Source organism: Pinus tabuliformis, chromosome X (assembly GCF_031772625.1).
Source record: "Pinus tabuliformis cultivar Carrire ecotype Pingquan chromosome X, CPIR1, whole genome shotgun sequence".
Lineage (NCBI taxonomy): Eukaryota > Viridiplantae > Streptophyta > Pinopsida > Pinales > Pinaceae > Pinus > Pinus tabuliformis.
The window spans coordinates 699,544,536-699,568,556 of NC_142308.1; the positions used below are offsets into that span (position 1 = coordinate 699,544,536).

The window sequence follows — 24,021 nt, forward strand, 5'->3', positions numbered from 1 at the left end:
GAAGGTAAGATCTATGGTGGAGGATTGATCCGAAAAAGGCAAACATCAGAAAGCGTGCATGTGCGGACCTAACGATATATATGTCCGGGTGTATAAATAGTTAAATTTCGGCTAAGTGTTTCGGAGCGGGGTTTTTCAGTGTATTTCATATGTATCTTTGTATTCCGGCTTTAAGCCCTGCCACATTAAAAAAATGCGATTGCGATATATATATATATATATATATATATATATATATATATATATATATATATATATATATATATATCTATATATATGGACCCACGGGACCATTATAATATGATGTAATATAATATCACGTCCGACGCAATATTGCAAGCCTCTTTAAAGCCTTGCCACGTTAAAATGCCGATTGCGATATAATTCCAGACCCGACGGAGTTATTAAAAACAACTTATAATAATATTGTGTTCGGGTATCGGGGAATTGGCTATGTTATGTGCAAATCTGTCGATTGCAATAAAGCTATGGAGGAGTGGACCCGATGAAGTTATAGATGCGGGCGTAATACATTTGAAGTCCGACCTTAAGCGTTCGGTCGAGTTTTTTCCATGTATTCCTGTGTATTCAAATAAATGTGTTGCCCGGGGTTTTTTAAGGCCAAATGCATAAATAAATGCTTTCGATAGTTTAGTGGGCTTGAACCGTTGCGATTTCGATTACGAGATTACTATTGTATATTGAAAAAAAGGGGGGCTTCTCTGATATAGTCATTTCTTTAATATGCAACATTATTATTACTCAACCTCTTTTCCACATTAACGTGTCCTATATGTATTGATGGATTTGAAGAGATAGAGGAAGCCGAAGAGTGAGCGCAGAGGAAGCTGAAAGGTCAAACGAGTGTTGAGGAAGCTGAAGAGCCAGTGGAGAAAGGAAGCCAAAGGCTAGGGGTGTCAGGAATATAAACCAGAGAACAAGGAATGATGAGCATTACTGGCAAAACCGTAAGAAACAGAGGAAGTCAAAGTTCTGGCAAAGGAGGAAGAAGCAGGAAGACAGAAGTAGTCATAGGTCTAGTAGGTTGGGAGCGGAGAATTACAACCTAACAGATGTAGACAATTTACAGCAGAGGGTTGGAGCCCTTGAGGTTGGTGCCTTAGAACTAAAAGGATTGGTGTCCTGGGAGTTGGCACTCCTAAATTCAAGGTTGGTGCCTTGACAAGACAGAGTTGGTGCTCTGGAGGTTGGAGCCTCACAAAGAGTCCAAGTTCGCACTTAGCAACTAATTGAAACCATATATATGTATATATATTGTATTTGAATTTTTTGTAAAGACCACACTAATAAAAGCATCTATTTCTGTTATCTACTTATGTGTTCCAAATATGAATGTTTTAACTGATAAAATTTAGAATTGAAAAGAAATACTAATTCACCCCCACTCTCAGTATTTCCAACAATTGGTATCAGAGCGAGCTTCTTCATATCAGCCTAACAGCTTGAAGAAGGATTCTTAGTCATGACGAGAAATCAAGAGGTGTCAGGAAGACATCCTCTATTCGATGGCACAAATTTTGGTTTCTGGAAAAAGAGAATGTCCTATTACTTAATGTCCCTTGGACCTAAGGTTTGGCATTCAACCTTAAATGAGTGCATAGCTACTTCCACTCTTCCAATAGATAAAGACGAGAGGAAAGTCTACGTTTCAAATGCAAAATCCTTAAACTCCATCACTAATGGAATCACTGATTCTGAATTTACAAAAGTCATGGATTGTAACTCTGCCAAAGGAGTAAGGGATAAGCTAATTAGCCTATACGAAGGGGACTCCAAATTCAAGAAGGAAAAGCTTCAAACACATAGAAGGCAATTTGAAAGTCTGAAAATGGATGATGAAGAAGATATTGCATCATACTTTCTCCTTGTAGCTGAAGTGGTCAACTCTCTTAAAGGATTGGACAAAAACATTGCAAAAAGCACCATTGTTCAAAAGGTCTTAAGATCTCTCCCAGACAGATTTGACTCCAAAGTAAGTGCCATAGAAGAAGTGAAGGATCTAGATACTCTCAAGATGGATGAACTCCAAGGAATCCTCATTGCCTATGAGATGAGAAAAGGTTGCCCAAGTTCCAAAGATGCAGCATTCAAGACCTCAAACTCAAAAAAGGGGAAAGAAAGGAATGTTAGTAGTGATGACTCTAATGTTGAATCCGAATTGGCGTAATTTGTACGAAGGCTGAAGAAAGGATCTAAGCTAAAAAGGTAAATACCCTCTTATTTGTTTCAAATGTGGAAAAATAGGTCATTATGCTGCAAAATGTCCTCATAAGCATGATAGTGATGATGAAGAAAATTCTAAAATGATGGTATACAAAAAGAAAGGGTTCAATAAGAAGAATTTCCTCTATAAGCAAGATGAGTCTGATGAAGATGAATTTGTAGTCATTAAAAATAAATCAACCAACCAGTTCCCTCACAACAAAGGAGGTAATGAAGAATCAGATGAAGAAAATGACCATGCTTGAAGCCAAGAAGTATTATTCATGGCATTCACAAGTGATGGTGACTCAGGGCTAGAAGGAAATGTAGATGAATTATTAATAAGTGCCATTGAAGAAAATGAGAAATTACGAAATAAAATCATTTCTCTCAAGGTAGAAAGCGAGGAAACAAAAAGAAGGGAAGATCTCTTGAAAAACAAGCTAAAAAAAAAAGAAGAATCTTGCGAAGAACGTGAAGCCGAAATAGTATCTCTGAGGAAGGAACTGGAGCAAGTTAAAAAGGGTTGGAAAAGCTCTCAAATACTTGAAACTATCCTAAATAATCAAAAACCTCAATATGATAAATCTGGAATAGGTTTTAAAGGAGAATCATCAAGCACTAAGAATAATGTGAAAAGCTATGCCGATGTACTTTCCAGCAACCCAAAGGAAGAAAGATTATTTCATCAAAGGCTCATCCCAGATCCAAAGAATGAAGAGAGAATAAATCCAAGGAAGAATTTTAATTAGAATCATGGATGCTACAACAAATACAAAACAATATTTCATCAAAGGTCCATCTCAAATTCAAAGAATGAAGCAAGAGTAACTCCAAGGAAGAATGTTGATTCAAATCGTGGCTATTACAATAGGTACAAAACTATCTTTTTTGGGCATTGTTTCCATTGTAAAAAATTTGGTCATCAAGCTAAACATTACATGGCTCGTAAGAATGACACACCAAAACTGAAGGATCAAATAAACAAACCATATGGCCCCAAAGGGCAAGGACAAATCAATACCTACAATTCTTTTGATCCCTTGGCCAAATTTGATTTGATTTGCTCAGTATGTAATAATAATGGACACAATGAACAAGATTTCCCACTCAAAAGAGGAAAAACAAGAAGTAATAATCCCAACACAGATAAATGTGGCCTAGCTCTATGTGCTCAAAATAATGAAAATCATTGGTTTGTGGATAGTGGGTGCTCTAGACACATGATAGGGGACAGAAGGAAGTTTGTCTCATTGAACAAAAAGGAAGGAAATGTATCCTTTGAAAGTGGATCTACCAAAATTGCTGGAAAAGGAACTGTTACTCTTATTAATGGAAAAGGAAAATCTCAAAATGCTTTGCTAGTAGACGGGCTCAAACACAACCTCCTGAGTGTTAGCCAAATCTGTGATCAAGGACATAATGTTGTATTTTGAACAAGATAACACTAGACAACATCTAAATTTTGAACAAGACAACATCTAAATTTTGAACAAGATTCAAGAAGACAAATGCTACTTAAGTCAAACAGATGAAAGTTGGTTGTGGCACAAGCGACTTGGACATACAAGCTTCGATAATTTGATCAATATCAGCAAGATAAATGCAGTACGAGACATCCCAAAGTTATTCAAACCAAATCAAGGAGTATGTAGCCCATGTCAACATGGAAATCAAACTAGAACAAGTCACAAGACCAAGGAATTTTCTACATCAAAGCCTTTGGAGATCATTCATGCTGATTTATGTAGACCAACTAGAACTCTGGCACTCCAAGGAGAAAGGTACTTTGCTTTCTTTGTTGATGATTATACTAGAATGATGTGGATATATTTTATAAAATATAAATCCAAAGAATTTGAGTGTTTTAAGAATCTTAAAGCTCTTGTGGAAAACGAAAATGACTTTAAGATTAAGTGTCTCAGAACAAATAGAGGGGGAGAATTCACATCAAAAGAATTTGATGAATTCCGTATAATACATGTAATCAAACGAGAACTCTCTGCTACCAGAACACAAAAGAAAAATGGGGTAGTTGAAAGAAGAAATCAAACAGTTCAAGAAATGGCAAGGACAATGTTAATAGCAGCTAACTTGCAGACAAAATTCTGGAAAGAAGCAGTTGGTACAGTTGTCTATACCTTGAATTGAACTCAATTAAGACCAAATAATGAAAAGACTCCTTATGAATTATGGAAAGGAAGACCTGCTTCAGTAAAATACTTCAAGATTTTTGGAAGCAAGTGCTTCATAAAAATCAATGATGGCTCACCAGGAAAGTTTGATTCTCAGGTTGACGAAGGGATCTTTCTTGGATATTCTATAAGAAGCAAAGCCTACAAGTGTTATAATAATCGACTACGGAAAATAGTGGAAAGCATTGATGTAAAGATTGACGAAGACCTTCCAGAAAAAGAAATTGAAGAACATGAAGTTGATCCTCTCATTGAAGAAGAAGAACCTGAAAAATAAGAAATAGATCAAGGAAAACCCAGGGAAAAAGAACCATCTCAAACCCCTTCAAAGATGAAGTTTCTCCAAAAATATCACCCAAAAGAGTATATTATTGGTAATGTAGATGAAGTTATGCAGACGCGAAGAAGAATGACAAACACACCAAGGAAAAATGATGTTGCTCTTCTATCCATGATAGAACCATAAACATTTACTCAAGCAAGGATCCTCATTGGGTAAAAGCCATGGAAGAATAAATGTCTCAAATTGAGAAGAATGATACATGGGAGCTGGTACCTCATCCAAAGGACCAAAACATAATAGGAACCAAGTGGGTATTCAAAAACAAAATGAATGAAGATGGACAAATCATCAGAAACAAGGCAAGACGTGTCTGTAAAGTCTATTCACAAGTTGAAGGAATTGAATTTGAAGAAACATTTGCACCAGTAGCTTGTATGGAAACTATCAGGATGTTCTTGGCATATGCTTGCTCAAAAGGATTCAAAATCTATCAAATGGACGTAAAATCAACATTTCTGAATGGGGAACTCAAGGAATAAGTTTACATGGAGCAACCAGAAGGGTTTAATCTAACAGAAGGAAAAGACTTTGTATGTAAGTTGAAAAAATCATTATATGGGTTGAAACAAGCTCCAAGAGCTTGGTATGCAAGATTGGATCACTATCTACAACAAGGCTTCAGGAAGGGGCTGGCAGGAAGTAATCTCTACATAAAGACAAATGAGGATAAGTTACTAGTCACACTTGTTTATGTTGATGATCTGATTTTTGCTAGTAATAATGATGAGATGAGCCATGAATTTTCTCAAAAAATGTCAAAAAAATTCAAGATGTCAATGATAGGAGAGTTATCTCACTTCCTTGGACTACAAGTATCTCAAACCACAACATGCTTGTTTATATCTCAAGCCAAATATCTTAAAGACATGCTTAAAAGATATGGAATGGAAGACTATGCACCCATGAGCACACCTATGACCACAAATTGCAAATTGAGCAAAAATGATGACTCCCCTCTGGTAGAGGCAACTCATTACAGGTTAATAATTGGAGTCCTTCTGTACTTAACTTCTACAAGACTCGACATTATGCAAGTAGTAGGAATGGTGGGAAGATTTCAATCAGCTCCTAAACAATCCCATCTATTGGCTGTAAAAAGAATTCTCAGATACCTGAAAGGAACTCCTAATTTCGGTCTCTGTTACCCTAAGAGCTCAACTCTTACTTTGACTGCATACACTGATGCTGATTGGGCCAGAAGTGTCAATGATCGGAAAAGTACTAGTGGAAATGCATTCTTCCTGGGAGACTGTTTAGTATCTTGGCTCAACAAAAAACAGACATCCATATCATTCTCTACAGCTGAAGCCGAGTATATAGCCACCGTAGATTGTTGTACTCAAATACTATGGATGAAGGAAGGTCTAAAAGATGTCAACATAGGTACAAATCAACCAATTACCATCTATTGTGATAACACAAGTGCGATCAATCTCAACAAAAATATAGTGATGCACTCAAAGACCAAACATATACCAATCAAGTATCATTTCCTTCATGAACAAATAGGTGAACAAAACATCATATTAGAATATATCAATACTAAGGAGCAGCTAGCTGATATTTTCACAAAACCTCTTCCTCGAGAAGCATTTGAACATCTTTGTCAAAATATGGGGGTTATCTCTTTAACATCAGTTAAGTTGATTCATAAAGAGGTTACAGGACAGGGGGAGCAGTTCGACAGGGGGAGTCCTTGTGCACTCCTTTGCCACTGATGTCAAAGGGGGAGAGAAGAAGAATATTTCCATCAATGACAAAGGGGGATATTGTTGATCTAGATTGTCATTAATGTCAATATGAAGCCAAGGAGAAGCAAAGCAGACTTGTGAAGAACAGGAGCAAAGCCACTAGAAAGAGGATCGCATCAGCGAAGGTACATAAACAGAGTCATCGGAAATCACAGAGAGATATGTCCAAGGGAAAGCGCTATCAAAAGAACTACAAGGCCCTATCCTAGGGTCTTCTAACAGATCTATTTTCTCTAGAATTTAAATGCAATAAGAGGCAATAATTTACTTTCTTACAAGACTTTTAAACAATGAAAATTTTACCATTTACATTCTAATCCCTATAACTTATAGTGAACATTTCATTTCAATAATTTACATGAGTAATATATGCATAGAGGAATACCTGTACCAGTGGCTGGTGGAGATGCCCTTGAGCTGCTGCTCCTGCTGAAATGCTCCTCTTGACTAACCCAACTGGATTTACCTCCCAGCCAACTAGGAAATAATTCCTAGCCCAAGAAACCTCCACAGGTTCCCTAGCCCTCCAAGCCCAAGTCCAACCAGATGTAGTGTGTCCAAAATGAATAATCTAGACCAAGATAAACAATATTTCCCTCCTCTCAACAAACCCAAGATACCTCCACAAGTTCCTTAGGTCTCCAAAATCACAGCAATCCTAAAATCACAGCCAACCCAAAATCAAAGCAAGACCCCCCACATGCCCATTTCTCCCTTCCTCCTTCCCTTTTTATACCCTCCCTCTCTTTTCCACCTCAACCACCTCTCATTAATGTCATTAACTTCGCCTCCATCCTTATAGTTGCCTTCTCTTCTTCCATGTAAATCTGAGAGTACATTTGGAAATGTGATATGAATATAAAATTTAGTAATTAATGGGAGAGGACCATGTCTTCTCCCAAGTAAATGTGAGAGTACATTTGGGAATGTGAGATGAGGACCATGTCTTCTCCCAAGTAAATGTGAGAGTACATTTGGGAATGTGAGATGAATATATATATATATATATATTGATAATTAGTTGGAGAGGACCATGTCTTCTCCCAAGTAAATGTGAGAGTACATTGGGGAATGTGAGATGAATATATATAAAATTTGGAATAATGGAAGGAGACCATATCCTACCCAAGATTCAATCTGAGAAGACAAGTTGGGAATTTGAATAATAGCAATAATGAATTTTATATTAGTAAATAAATTTATAGTTTCCCAAATGAAGGTATTCACCAATATTTCTCAATATTTTCAGGTAATGTAAACATTAATAAAATTTTCATGATAAGATTAAGTGGGGCATTACATACACCCCTCCTTCAGAAAACTTCGTCCCAAAGTTAGAGTGAAAAGATACAAGGAGTTTGAAGGCGTAACAAAATAGAGAGAGTTTATAGTAGTAAAATTTGATATGTCAGACAATGACATTGCTTCCCATCAAGAGTCTCCAACTAATCTATATCCTCCTATCCATCCTGACCTACTTCCGTTCCCACCCTATCCGTCCTCTGTTGCTTTATCCAGTGGCAATGACCATACTAACCACTGATAAAACCGACATGGTGGAAGCATCAAATACATCGACCTAACTTCCCTAGCAGGCAACTGGCAATTGTCATCACACGTCTAGGGGAGCGTGTCCACCACTACACTCCCACGATTCCAGGTTTCGGAGAATACACGGTAGGAAATGCCTCCACCCCTCCTTACAACTAGGGTCAATGCCCTAACATGGACTGCACTACAGAGCTGGTTGGACTTGTCATCGAATAATCCATTCAAGTCGTCTTGCCACCTGTCATTTGCACTTTACTCGTGTCATAAGAGTTCATATCAAGTAGATACCAAATGTAGTAGAACAATGTACATTATACCTTCCCCATGAGATGTATCGACCTTCCCTCAATGGAAGAGTAGATCTCAGCTATCATATAGTTCTTCCCCCCCTGCAGGTTAGCCCTCATTCATGCATTTATATAACAATAAGACGTATAATCATCACATTATTAAGTCTAGTATCCATGTGTCAATTTTGTAGTTCATATTGGAAATAAATCATAATTTCATTACATTACTTATTAGATAAATCATATCCACTTAAGCCATACATGAAGAAACTATAGCTCTGATAAGTCATGCACTGGATAAATCATCACCAAGTATGTCATACATTAGGTCATACATCAAACATTTTCATCATCAAAATCAAAGCTAAGTAGTTTCACGTGTCCAACCAAATGCATCAATATTACATAATGTTCATAAATAATAACATGGAACTGCAAAATAGAGCCTTAGTATGGGTAGCTATCTAAGTCAAAATGGGCATCACAGATGCTCATTTGACGACCTTGTGAAACCCCTTGATAACAATTAGAGTTGAAACAAATTCAACTATCCACCATGGAAAATAGCATTTGAACCCGGATATGCTATAAGGTGGTACCAAAACCGAAATATTGGCAAGCAACGGATTAGTGCACTATCAATTCCACTAGAAGGCGCTAGTATAAGTTTCAAGCATATAATTTCTTTAATACCTCAGTGAATATAAAAGTCCCACTCTTCCAAGTTGCTGGTTTTTCATCTTCCAAACCAATTAGTTAACTTAAAATAAAAGACTCCAAACTTCATAAACTGTTTCCAGCATGATTTTCATACTTATTGAGAGAAATGTCCTCTAAATGTCAAAGGTTCAAATTTATCATTGTTTTACTAGTACTAAAATAATTTCATGATATATATTGCAGCTCACAATATGACCAAAAAAATGAGAAATAAATAAACGAATGGAATAATTGCCTTTGCCTTGTTGTTATTAGTATTTCCCTTCTAAATGGCACTGCATTTCTAAAGATGCCTACTCCTTTCACAAGTGGCCAGTGACCACAAAAGTTGCGAAGAAAGTTGAGGGTCCTTTTATCCAAAACTAGAGACATATTATTTTTCACGACATTTTTATTCAACACTAGATTAAGGGTAAAAGTGTATCCTATTATTTTCACTGGTCTTTTATTGACTAAATAAGCTTCCATTCTAAAATCCCAATTTCTCTACGAATTGATCTTCTCATTTAATTTAGGATCATTAAAAACAACTATCACAGTAAGCCTTACACAAGTCCATGGTATTCAATCTATGTTTTCACTAGAAAATTCTACCACTCATAGAATAGTCATTAATGCGACATATAGGATATTTCAACACATCCTAATCTGAATTCCCATGCTTCATAGTCATTTTACTTCTCAAACTCGAGATTTGTTATTATGACTTCCTCCATGAAGAATGACAAATATACTATCTGAAAGATAATCCTACTATCCGAATGGAAAATCTACTATATCTTAAATAAGAATAATGATAATCTACTATCGTCAGAATTAAAAGCCACCCTCACATGTCAATTAGGACTGACTACATTCTTTAGATTGGGACACATTTTTGGTATAAATTACTGGCTCAAAAACTGCAATTTTCAATGCAAATATTGTTCACACCATCCATATATTTAATAGACACTGAGGTTGGCATCAAAACAAAGACCTCAGGTACAGATTAGTGGGAACAAAACTGCAATTTTCAATGTAAAATATAGTTCACCTCATTCTTCAATTAGAATTCTGAGACCATTACAGAGTTTGTTCAAAACGTTCAAGTGACACATCCTTCGGCCAAATTTAATCATTGTGATGTGGTAGACATAACTATACAATTAATGAACTTGGGCTACATGTCCAAGCAATGGAAGATTGTTGATCTCATTACCACATTATAAAGATGGGATATTCATATATTGTCATTTGTAATAGCATGGTTATTGTCTTATTCACTTGGATTGGCAAATGTTGGTCTCTCAACCTCTTCTTTGTACATCTTGAAGAGATCCGCATATTCAAAAAAAATGGGGAAGGTTATCTTGTTGGAAGTACTAGAGTATATAATGGTGGTGCCTTCCTTTACTTTGGATTAAGTAATTGAGGTTGTTTCTTTCATTTTCGCTTTATTTGGGATCATTGAGACTACCCTACCAATCATTCATTTCAAAACAACACAATGTATTAGTATTGTTATTAATGAAATAATTAAAAGGTTTTTATTGTTATTCATTGTGTGAGACATAGAATTCAAAGTTGTGTAACCCTATTGAACAAGAGGTAGAATTAAGTGGCCTAGAGCACATTAACAAAGGTGCCATAGTAGCTCTTTATGTGCTATCCATTTGAAGGATACACTCGAACAAATAAGACCTAAAAAGGTACAAATTCAAAAGCAAACACAAGCTTGGCCTAATTATCTCTAACTCTACCAATGTTGATGGCTTAATCAAAATGCCTAGAAACTTGAGAACAAAAGTACATGTCCTAAGACTATAAAAGTTCAAGGTTGAGTTAAAAATGCTTATAAATCAAGATGGAGGGAAGTGCAATATTTATCCTGCAAACTGTATTTCTAAGAAGCTCCTTGCATTGGGGCTCAATTGGTTGCTCTCCAAAAAAATCTTGACTAGTTTGGGAATAGATGATCCCTTACGAAAAAAAAATGTGGCCTAAAAGTAGTTTGACTCTCTCTCTCTCTCTCGCTATATATATATATATGTATATATATATATATATATATATATATATATATATATATATATATATATATATATATATATATATATGTATATATATATCTATATATATATATATATATATATATATATATATATATATAAATAATGCTCTAACCAATTTGTGAATGGATGACCCCTTACAAAAGAAAATGTGGCTTTAAAAACTTTGGAATGGCTCTAAATATATAAATAGATAGATAGATAACACTTTTCTCAATGGTCTCCCTCCTTCCCAATGTGCAACTAAATTGTTTTTTTGAATTTGACCATTAGTTGAGTTGACAATGATTCCACAAAACCTTCAAAAATGAGAATATGATCAATGGCCTAAATCACATTGTCATCAATCCCCAAACTTCTTAATGATATTGAATTGTTTTGGAAATTCGAAATCCAAATCTTGAAGAAACTTCAATGATAACCTCAATTACACCCACTCCTTTGAAGCTTTAGAAGATAGTATCGTTTGGGAACATCCAAATAATTTTAAAAACCATTCAAAATTCTCAAAAGTAATAAAAGGAATGGCTTTATTTTTTTCAAATGGAGGAATCAAGGGATTAGCGCATATCAGAAGGTTTACAATAATAGTGCAAAAATCTACTTTGAAAGGCCTTGATAGATTGCGACTTATTCAAACAAAAAGTGAGAGCACTTCAATGTGAGGATTTGAAGAGTTAAGAAATATTGAGGGTATCCAAGAAAGTTTGATGTCAAACTTTCAAGCTTCTATGCAAAAATCAAGGCTACTCCATTATCAAAGTTCGGAGACATTCGTAGGACCCTAAAATCACATGTTACTCAAAAGGCTCCCATGATAAGAAGGAATGTTTCATTCAAATCAAGGATAGAGAGTGGGCAAGCATGGGAACATTAATGAGTTCAAACATAAACTAAAAAGACACACTTTGGTGAGATCAAGCTATTCCTCTTATATCGAAGTATCAAAGAGTTTTTTTTTTTTTTTTTACTATCAAGGTTGATGAAAAGTTTAGAACACTAATTGAAGATGTTTTGACATCAATAGAAAAACTATGCTACATGCTCAAAAACTAACCAATTGGTATAAGGGATTAGGTAATCAAGGAGATTCAAAAGAACATTTGCTAATTCATTTTGGGGAGTGGAATAGACTATGACCATACAAAATGAAAGCAGTTATTTTTTTTCTATCTACCCTTCGAAATAACATTCAAAAGGCCATGATAGCTTAACAAGCCAAGATCCCAAGCCTTTGAATTCTAATGATCAACATGGTTAAAACCAAGGAATGTGAGAATAAGAAAGGTTTGGCGACCACTCTAGTCACTAAATCTAGAGCAAGTAATAGATACCTAATGAATCACCCAAAATGTTGGATAAAAGTGGACCTATATGGAAGGTATGAGCTTGTTGAGAGCTCAATATTGTCCTTCCATACTTGGTCAATAGTGAATAATCAACAATTAATTTTTCAAAGAATTTGTAGAAGTTTACTTTCTGATATCAATCAAAATGCACAAAATAATGTTCACAATATTTTGCACAAAACTTTGAATGTTTACCCAATGAAATCTTTCAAAATATGACTATTAAGGATTATGCTATTTAATGAATGAACTCGGTGTTAAAATTTATAAACCCCTTATGTTCTTTAGGCTTAGTGACTCATATCTCCAGTTGTTTTACACACCAAAAAAAAAGCCTTTAGAAAAGGTTCAATACCACTAGCAAGTGGTATGTTAAGACTTGAATCCATTTGGAAAGCCTTAATTGACTTCAAAAACTATCCTTTTGCATAGTCTTCAATTCACACCTAGCAACCAAGGATAGACCATGCAAAATAAGCCTCCATCTTTTCATATCCTCTCTACCATGGAGGGAAACAACTTTATATTTTAGTCATGCCCCTAACCAAGTCTAGTCAATGACAAGCCACCACCCTTACAATGTCCTTTCACTATGAAGGATTAATTTGGTCAACCTTATTAGGGGCAGTCAGCCTAATTAAATTAGTCAACCTTGTGGGGGAACGAGCCCAATCTATTTCGATAAATTTTAATAGGGGTCACTAAGCGTTACAAGTCATTTTTTCATTCTGCATGGAAAATTCCATAGGTGGAAATTTTGTATTGCATTTGGAAGCTTCATGACAAGTTTTACTTTCTATTTCTAGAAAGATGTGATATATTCTTTTGTTTTGCAAATCTACATGAAGGGCCACAAGGTCTAGTTAGAGTTTAATGCTTGATAGCGCTCCTAGGAGCATTGGGGTTCATCCCCTTGCCCCCACAAGCACAGAACCCCATGTCAACACACTAAAGCCAAATGTGGATGAGACCAAACAAGAGAAGACTAACGAGACAAACCTCAAAGCAAGCAATCTAATTTCTCTAGGTGTTTGTTAGAGCCTCCCTACCTTATGTGTTGTTTTGCATTAGCAATACATTGATATTTAAAACATTTTCAGTCAAAATTAACTACAAGATTATAGAAGAGTTTAACCATTATCAACTGAATCTGTAAAACTGTACCAATTTGCTTATGACAGAAACTGAATATGGACAAATGACCCAATACTCACATTCACTTTGCAGTCATCCGTCCTCCTCTATAGGCAATAAAGATAAGTTATTTAAACCCAGAAGCAATCTCTTATTTCATATTTCTGTACTTCCACAATCTCTCATTGTAATTATCTCATATTATCGAGAAATAAAGAGCCCATATCATGTCAACCTATCTTATAAGAGTTTTCTCGAAGTCTCTGGGAATTGGATTCCAACTCCAGCTATAGCAAACATAAAAGGTAGCTGCCCCTAATGATGCATTTAATATTTTGATTTCAAGCACTGGGGCCAAGATATTTAGAGTTATATTGTTGTCTTCCTATCTGTCATGCATTTCTACAAACAGATAATCAGTGACTATAAAAGATAACTATTTCTTTCTATTCATGTATCAAGCATCACATTCTAAGAAATTAATGAGTGTAGTTGTTGATTTACAAAGATTCTCTCAAAGCCAACTTTTGCTAGAAGTATCTATCATGCTGCCTTTCCGCACAACATCTTGGGTTGTAAAAAGACAATAAGCGTCCTAATAAAACAAATGGCAGTTATTTTGAAGCAGCTTAACATTAACGTATTTGTATAGGGCTAAACATTGCAACTACAATGTTGAACATAAAACAATTAACATAATCAATTATACCGGTTAGATGCTTTGCCAGAAAAAAAGTGACCCTAAAAAAAAGGACGCAAATACTGTATGAATGCACTTCACTTTAATGGCATCAAAATCAACAAGAACAAGTTTTGCATCTCTTGCTAGACAGCTCATTGATAATATCTAAAATTTGGTTTCTCATCTCTCCAACTGTAGATGTTGTCACTCGGCTCTTCAAGACAGCTTCCCAATCATCACCAGAAATGTTTCCTTCACATGCACACAACTCTTTCACTATGGCTAAGACAAATAAACCACAGTCATAGCCATTTCTTTGCTGAGGTGTGAAATGCAAGGCCAATGTGGCAGATGATGCAGGAGGACCCATAAAACTCTTAATGTTTTCAAATAATTTCCTTCCATACACTCCGTTGCACTGTGCAGAACTGTCATAATGCTCAAAGATATTCCTTCTCCTACTGTATACAAGCAAACTCCAATGTGAACCACCGCCTGCCTCACTGAAGTCTTCATTGTCATTGATGGGGAAGATAACCAGCTCCTTTTCTGGAAGCTTCAGGGGATCAACAAATTGCTGGAGGCTACTAGCATCAGGGGCATTCACAATCCAGAATGATATTGAAGGTGCAAGAAGAAGGATCTTAGGAGAGGTGGAGGAAGACAAGTAGCAAAAATAAAACTCAATGATACGATCATTAAGATAATCACGACCTTGAAGAATCTTCAAATCAGATCTCCTTAACACAACATCACCATAGCTCAACACTTTTTCATCGTCTCCCATGGAATCCATATATCACTCTTTCAGTATATAATAGTCTTGACCACCGAAATTCCTCAAGTATTTTATAAAATGGAAATATTTTCTTTTCCTAATAATCGACCACATGCACAGTTACTACAGCTCAAGTGTATGGAAACCTTACAGTGTCCACTAGCTTGTGGGAAACTTCACTACAAGCCTATCACAAAAGGTCTCCATTGTGCCAAGCATGCTTAATCACATAATTTCTTTTCATAAGGACACATCCTTGAATCAGAAAAATACTGGACATTAAAGTGAGAGGAGCCCTGCAAGTGACAGGGGTAGCGTTCCTCAACTGTGGTTTTGAAGCCAACAAGTTTCTCAAGGGACAACTTCAGCAGATAACAGGCCAAATATTGGTTTTTCTCCTCTTTCTCTTCTTCTCTCTATTTAATTCTTGTTTCTTTCTTTCTTTCTTGTTTCCTTAATTTTTATTTTTTTTAGGTGGGGGGGGAGTTGGAGATGTCACATGCCCACTTTTTGCTACTTGAGATTCAGACCAACTATAGAAACAACAGTTTTCTCATTTTTCTTCCATTCCAATATATTGTAATTGGAATATGCCATTGTGCATATATATTACTACCCTTTTTAGTTACCATGTGATCCCTGTGAGGTTCATCAATAATAGTTGATAAGGAGAAATGTCCATTTCTGGCTTTGGCTTCCCAGAACTTAAGAGAAAACTTGCCACCAACCCCACCTTCTGGAACTTTCATTTCAACTGTACCCATTACAGATCCATCTGATGAAAGTGTCACAAGAGTTACAAAAACCGAAATATCATTTGCCGGAATATAATTTCTCTCAGAAACCTTAACCTCTGACACTGGCCTATCATAGTATACATCATAAAATTGAACGTTGTGATTTTTTGCTGGCAGGACAAGCATGCCTACTTTATAATGGACTGCAGCCCCAATATTCGATAGACATTGTAAATTCTCTGGCAATGAAAAAGGTGGCTTGATACCATCAAGCAACTTCTCAGTAGTCATAGTTGATAAGTTCACCAACAATATTTTGTTATTTGCACATGAAATAGAAAAGAGGGATGGTTCTGGAGAATGAGCAAGAAATAGAAGGGGGCCTCCCAAACATGGAAAAAAATTGTTTCTTGCCAGTCTCTAGCTGCCATATCACAAGGACGCCTTCTTTTACACCTGAGTACAAGTAAGCACCATCAGAGGAGAAAGACAGAAGCTTCACTTCACACTCACTTTGATGCCAATTCCATGTTGTCAAAGAAACTGCATCATCATGAGACCTCACACCAGACATCTCTATGGATCTTCCACCATTCTCAACATTTTTTTTCTGATGTAAATGTATGCCTCCCAACCCCTCTCCATATCAAAATTCTACCAGTTACATCCCCTGCAACAACAATTGTATCATTTGGATGAAATGCTAGGGTAGAGAATCCTTTTGTATGGTGCAACCGCATCGTCTTAACCTCTTTGACATTCTCAATGTTTTCAACAGGTGACTTCCAGATATGAATTGTATGCCCATCTGGCATTCCAACAAACCTACCAGAGGGGATAACTACCAAAAGCTCTGGTTTATGTGTCACTTTTAAGTGACCATTCACTTCTTTCATTTTTGTCAGGTTATGCATCATAACACGGCCACCCCAGTTATCAAGCTAGCCATGGTGCCTCTCTTTCCATTCAACTGAAAGAAATGCATACAGATCATGCTTCTTTGCATCATTGTGCATAGATGGACTCAAAATGTCTGGAACTAACAAAGAAACAACAGGCCGGGCAACCTGCACAGTTTGGAGTAAAGTGGCAGAATTAAAGTCCCAAAGGCATAATGTCGCATCCAAAGATGTTGTCTAGCATTGGAAAATAATTTTAATTATGGGGCCACTAACATGTACAACAATGAATGTTGTGACTAGCCCTCTGTGGCCTACCAACTCCACTACCGGTGGCCACGCTATAGACTGAAACAGAGTTGCCAGTACAAACAAGCAGCTTTTTTCCATCGTTGGAGAATGTTGGCTGACTATGCACAAGATTGGTCCCTCTGGCGGTAACCATTCTTCCCTCTGAATGTCTCTTCCCTCGCCCGCTTGTATGTTCTGGTTGCCACAGCAACAATAAGAGCGAAAAAAATGCTCGACCCACTTACTTCCTCGATGAACAGATTTCTCGTGTAAACTTGCTTCTGATTTGCATAATACTTCTCACAGCCTCCGACGAGGGTAAGGGAACGAATTCGAGAATATGGTTGTACGAGGATTTTCAAGTAGTTGACTCAAAAAGCAGAGTTAAACTCAGATTCAACTGCGACTCCTCTGAGTTTGCTAACAGTAACTGTCAATCTACTTCCCCTCTGGTCCTCCACAATGTCGAATTCGCAGGCTATATTTTGGGCTGTAAGCGGTGATATATGCTTAGTTTGGATATGGCAATTTACAAGTCTCTTGGAATAGACCGTAGAAACAAAGCCTATGCATTGGCCTTAACATGGATGTACATGGTGCAGAGTGTCAGCGTTGTGAGTATTACTTTTTATGGCGATAAAGAGGGTATCTTTTTCTTCATTCTAAAAACAATTTGTTATATGAATATATTTTAGGATTATAAGTCCTTATGAGGGTTACAAGCTCTTTATAGCGGAATTTGGGGTTTAGTGGGCTTTGGGTCCAGATTTTGAACCAAAGCTCTGATACCACGTGTAAGGCCCTATCCTAGGGTCTTCTAACAGATCTATTTTCTCTGGAATTTAAATGCAATAAGAGGCAATAATTTACTTTCTTACAAGACTTTTAAACAATGAAAATTTTACCATTTACATTCTAATCCCTATAACTTATAGTGAACATTTCATTTCAATAATTTACATGAGTAATCTATGCATAGAGGAATACCTGTACCGGTGGTTGGTGGAGATTCCCTTGAGCTGCTGCTCCTGCTGAAACGCTCCTCTTGACTAACCTAACTAGATTTACCTCCCAGCCAACTAGGAAATAATTCCTAGCCCGGGAAACCTCCACAGGTTCCCTAGCCCTCTGAGCCCAAGTCCAACCAAATGTAGTGTGTCCAAAATGAATAATCCAAACCAAGATAAAAAATATTTCCCTCCTCTCAACAAACCCAAGAAACCTCCACAGGTTCCTTAGGTCTCCAAAATCACAACAATCCTAAAATCACAGCCAACCCAAAATCAAAGCAAGACCCCCACATGCCCTTTTCTCCCTTCCTCCTTCCCTTTTTATACCCTCCCTCTCTTTTCCACCTCAACCACCTCTCATTAATGTCATTAACTTCTCCTCCATCCTTACAATTGACTTCTCTTCTTCCAAGTAAATCTGAGAGTACATTTGGAAATGTGATATGAATATAAAATTTGGTAATTAATGGGAGAGGACCATGTCTTCTCCCAAGTAAATGTGAGATGAGGACCATGTCTTCTCCTAAGCAAATGTGAGAGTACATTTGGGAATGTGAGATGAATATATATATATATAGATATATATATATATATATATATATATATATATAGATATTGATAATTAGTTGGAGAGGACTATGTCTTCTCCCAAGTAAATGTGAGAGTACATTGGGGAATGTGAGATGAATATATATATTGATAATTAGTTGGAGAGGACCATGTCTTCTCCCAAGTAAATGTGAGAGTACATTGGGGAATGTGAGATGAATATATATATTGATAATTAGTTGGAGAGGACCATGTCTTCTCCCAAGTAAATGTGAGAGTACATTGGGGAATGTGAGATGAATATATATAAAATTTGGAATAATGGAAGGAGACCATATCCTACCCAAGATTCAATCTGAGAAGACAAGTTGGGAATTTGAATAATAGCAATAATGAATTTTATATTAGTAAATAAATTTATAGTTTCCCAAATGAAGGTATTCACCAATATTTCTCAATATTTTCAGGTAATGTAAACATTAATAAAATTTGCATGATAAGATTAAGTGGAGAATTACAAGAACAAAGAGCAACAAAGCATCAGAGGAGATAACAGAGGAGTTAACAAAGGAGTGGCAGAAATTAAGACAATGCAGAATATCATAATAGGAGCAGTCAAAGAAACAAAGAGGAACACGTAGCGGAGAAGCATAAACAGTGGTATTGAAAGCCACAGGAAAGCCAAAAGAGCGGAGGAGTATATAATATAGGTAGAAATCAAGAATACAGATGAAGAGTGAATGCACGTGGTTATATTCCAAAAAGCAGGTTTGAAATAGTGACAATGGTTTTCGGGTGGACTCAAGGCTGTAAGTGGTTTTCAGGCGGACTCACCTGATACCATTCATCGACTGACACATGGCAGGAGAAGGAGAGAGGAAACCACCTTATCGGGCGGGTAATCCTCGTGCATGTAGAGCGTCCAATATCATTGTCAAGCGTTGGATCAAATGCATTTTGATCTATGGTGCAAGATCACCGAGCAGCTTTGTTGGTCGGGTGTAATATCAACCGTTGGATGGGAAGGTAAGATCTACGGTGGAGGATTGATCCGAAAAAGGCAAACATCTGAAAATTTGCATGTGTAGACTTGACGATATATATGTTCGGGTGTATAAATAGTTGAAGTCCAGTTAAGTGTTTCGGAGCGGGGTTTTTCAGTGTATTTCATATGTATCTTTATATTCCGGCTTTAAGCCCTGCCACATTAAAAAAATGTGATTGCGATATATATATGTATATATCTATATATATAATATGGACCCACAGTACCATTACAATATGATGTAATATAATATCGCGTCCGTCGCAATATCGCAAGCCTCTTTAAAGCCTTGCCACATTAAAATGTTGATTGCGATATAATTGCGGACCCGACTACACCATTATAGCATGGCTTAATCAAATGTCGCATCCGCGGTAATCGCAATGTATAAAGGGTTGTCGCCCCCGAACCACCGATTGCGATATATATATATGGACCCGACGGAGTTATTAAAAACAACTTATAATAATATCGCGTCCGGGTATCGGGGAATTGGCTATGTTATGTGCAAATCTGCCGATTGTGATAAAGCTGTGGAGGAGCAGACCTGATGAAGTTATAGATGCAGGCGTAATACATTTGAAGTCTGGCCTTAAGCGTTCGGTCAGGTTTTTTCCATGTATTCCTGTGTATTCAAATAAATGTGTTTCCTGGGGTTTTTAAAGGCCAAACGCATAAATAAATGCTTCCGATAGTTTAGTGGGCCTGAACCATTGCGATTGCAGTTGCAGGACTACTATTGTATATTGAAAAAAAAAGGGGGGGCTTCTCTGATATAGTCATTTCTTTAATATGCAACATTATTATTACTTGGCCTCTTTTCCACATTAACGTGTCCTGTATGTATTGATGGATTTGAAGAGACAGAGGAAGCTGAAGAGTGAGCGCAGAGGAAGCTGAAAGGTCAAGTGAGCATTGAGGAAGTCGAAGAGCTAGTGGAGAAAGGAAGCCAAAGGCCAGGGGTGTCAGGAATATAAAACAGAGAACAAGGAATGATGAGGGTTACTGGCAAAACCATAAGAAACAGAGGAAGCCAAAGCTCTGGCAGAGGAGGAAGAAGTAGGAAGACAGAAGTAGTCACATGTCCAGCAGGGTTGGGAGCGAGGAATTACAACCTAACAGATGTAGACAGTCTATAGCAGAGGGTTGGATCCCTTGAGGTTGGTGCCTCAGAACTAAAAGGATTGGTGTCCTAGGAGTTGGTGCTCCTAAATTCAAGGTTGATGCCTTGACAAGACAAAGTTGGTGCTCTGGAGGTTGGAGCCTCACAAAGAGTCCAAGTTGGTGAAACCATATATATGTATATATATTGTATTTGATTTATTACAAATACCACATTAATAAAAACATATATTTCTGTTATCTACTTCTATGTTCCAAATATGAATGTTTTAACTGATAAAATTGATAATTGAAAAGAAATAGTGATTCACCCCCCCCAGTATTTCCAACAAATAAGTACATCTTCCCTAAGTGGGTAGTTACACTTAGAACAACATAAGTAAAGATGTTTAACATTTTCCTACAATAAACAGATAAGATAAAGGAACCTACTTGCGATCCTTCACTTCCTTTGACCTCCTTTGAATTGCTCCCGTTGCTCCCGCTCAAATTGAATTCGCTCAATCGGTACCTGCCAACATAAACATAAGACGACAACAATCAAAGCATATGATCTATCTACTATAAAAAAATGGAATTGAAAACATTTGAACATACATTCATCATAGGTATAGACAAAAGTATTGGAAAAGGAACAAACAACTTTATTGATTGATAGGAGGAGAAGTTACACCCAATGCAATTCAATCCCGTGTCACTCATCCACCTTAGTCCAAACCCTCATCACACCAATAACACATCAATCCAGTAGCATAACATTACTTGACAATGATTTCAAGTCTCAAACCAACAATATTTATATATAATAGCCAAGTTCTAGCCTCATGATCACTATGATGAGTGGTCAACTTATAGGGAAATGCAAGTGTTTTTGTCATAAATTGGGTATTGAATGGTTTTCCATAATTGGATAGTTAGTTTCCATGGAGAAATGGATGAGAGGATAGAGGGCTAGATGATCCGTAGCCTATCCAAAGTTGAGATCATAGGATGAGATAAGAGTTGGGCATCCTTCTAGAATGCTTTAGAATCAAGGAATATTCCCAAAATCCTTTGCCAATTTCACTCATCCTCACCCAGTGTAGGCTTAAGTGGGCCTAAGTGCTCTGCAATTCAGGTCTAAATGGGCCCACTTACTATGCATATTAGTTGCCCCTAGCCAAGGGTGCGTTGGTGTCCCAAGGAGGCATTTCAGCAGGGTTTCAAACTAGGAAACTTTTATGGATGAAAGCATTCAATATGATGACTTGTTTAGGGCATGTAGCAACTGAATTAGGGTTTGATGAGCCCTATTTGTACTGATCTGATCGTCAGGATTGATGTGCCCAAATAGACCTGTAACAGCTGCCCCTAAAGCATGAAGTCAAAAATGATAATGTTGAGTGATATGCTTTATGATGTGGTGAGGAGGATCTGAAGCGAACAGTGACCTACATCAATTACAATACATTATATCATGATATCTTTGAATTTTTCATGAATTTCTGAGGGAAGGAATTCCCATGCTCAGCATATAAACTTTTCATTACATGTACATAAATCAGATAGTCGTCTAAAGATATAGACCGATGCTAAGATGACCATCTGTGTAAAGCCATCATACAGATGATTTAGTACTCTCCTGAAATCGCAACCTGGATGGATGAAACTAGATCTGGGGTCTTCTATCTCGTCCAATCGTTCGCTCAAGTATGAGTCTAATCATGTGAAAATGTGATCTGAAGTCGAACATGGGAAGACACCGTCTAATTACCAACCAATGATGTAAGTTGTTAACAAACGCAAGAGAAATCACCAATAATGATAATGATTCTCAAGGTACACCAATACATTCTACATGGTGTGAATTGATGTTTTGATGTCGAACACCATATAAAGTCTTTCGGTCAAAGGCCTGTGATGTCAACTTGTCACCGGAAATGAGAAACTTTCCATTGATGTATGCAAGCCTCAAGGTACTGGAAGGGTGTTTCTAAGTTAACTTTCGGGATAATATGTGGATGTCAACAAGAAGTGACTCGTCGTAGGAGGGCCTCGATGTATCCCCCATCAACGACACGAAATGAGTGTAATTATTTTGAAGACAAAATGTGACTGACGACACAATGTTCAGGAATGGTGGTCATGAAAATGAATGTTTATGAGTATTGCAAAGGATGGAATTTGCTGAGTGACTTCTCTTGAACATGTTGGCGACACTGAATGAATTGGCAGCATTGACCCAAAACCAAAGTGATGGATTGTGTGATAGACCATAGGTATGATAACCATCAAGTAGATAACCCAACCCAAATAAACACAGAGATGAAGTGAAAGTGTCATGTTCAAGAGCGACTTGCTACCATAAAGTGATTTATCCCTTTTCCCATTTTCCCTAGTCATTTCTGACCAATACCTCTTTATTTTTTTTTAACAAGCTTGAGGAGGAAAACATATGCTTGCTGTATAATTCCACCCTTCGAGTGAATCCATCACTATGTGATGTTTTAACGAGTCTATCGAAGGTGAAACTCGGTCTTGTCATGATGGACAAGTTTGTCGCTATTTGATGCTTTAACGAGTTTAACGACAATGAGAACTCGGTCCCTTTCATAGTTAGAGAGTTTGAAAAGGGACAAAAAGAAAACTCCACAAGTTATTTTTCGTAAATTTGTCTCTCAAGTCCAAAAAAGTGTAAAATAATACAAGAGAGAACCTATTGACCATGTTCGATCAACATATTCCTTTTTCGTAAGTAATCTATCTCAGTTAGGAAAAGGGTTAAACTTATACTGAGTATATGTCGTTTCCAATCTGTTTATAAGATGAAAAGTACAAGCGCCCAACAATATTTTAATGTTTTGAGAGTCTGAAAAGAGCTTAAAGAGGAATCCACTTAGAGGAACGAGTGGTGTCTAGGATAGAAACCGATTCCAATGATGTTGGAACTTCTCAAAACATGTTGATTTATGTGAAGGGGTTGGCTAATAAAACCACTCATTTCAACTATTCCTCAAAAAGGGTAAAACAACCAAGTGAAAGTGTATGATCGGCCAAGCAAATAGTGACGATGGAAGGAGAAAAACTAAGGCTCATTTGATGGAAGAGGCTGATAGAATGGCAATCACGAGGGTTAAAATGGAGATGGGTTCATTTTTACACAAGCTTGAACCATAGGGAACTATGCTTGGATTCAGTTTCATGTTTACACAAGCTTGAAATGAAAAAATATGCTTGGATTGGTTTACATGCCCCTAGCATGATGACTCGATTCTAGGTGCATGCCCCCCAAGCTTCATTACATTCACCTAAGTAGACTACT

The 24,021-nt window shown here is 36.9% G+C and overlaps 1 protein-coding gene and 1 pseudogene across 1 annotated transcript; both read right to left on the reverse strand.

Annotated features, from left to right (window-relative positions):
- Positions 1–14,370: 14,370 nt before the first annotated feature.
- Positions 14,371–15,122, reverse strand: LOC149141911 (NEDD8-specific protease 1-like). The gene has a single exon (XM_089449040.1). The coding sequence runs from the start codon at positions 15,083–15,085 to the stop codon at positions 14,405–14,407; it is 681 nt and encodes a 226-aa protein (XP_089305166.1). The 5' UTR covers positions 15,086–15,122; the 3' UTR covers positions 14,371–14,404.
- Positions 15,123–15,600: 478 nt separating this feature from the next.
- On the reverse strand, positions 15,601–17,148 carry LOC149141912 (uncharacterized; annotated as a pseudogene).
- Positions 17,149–24,021: the final 6,873 nt, after the last annotated feature.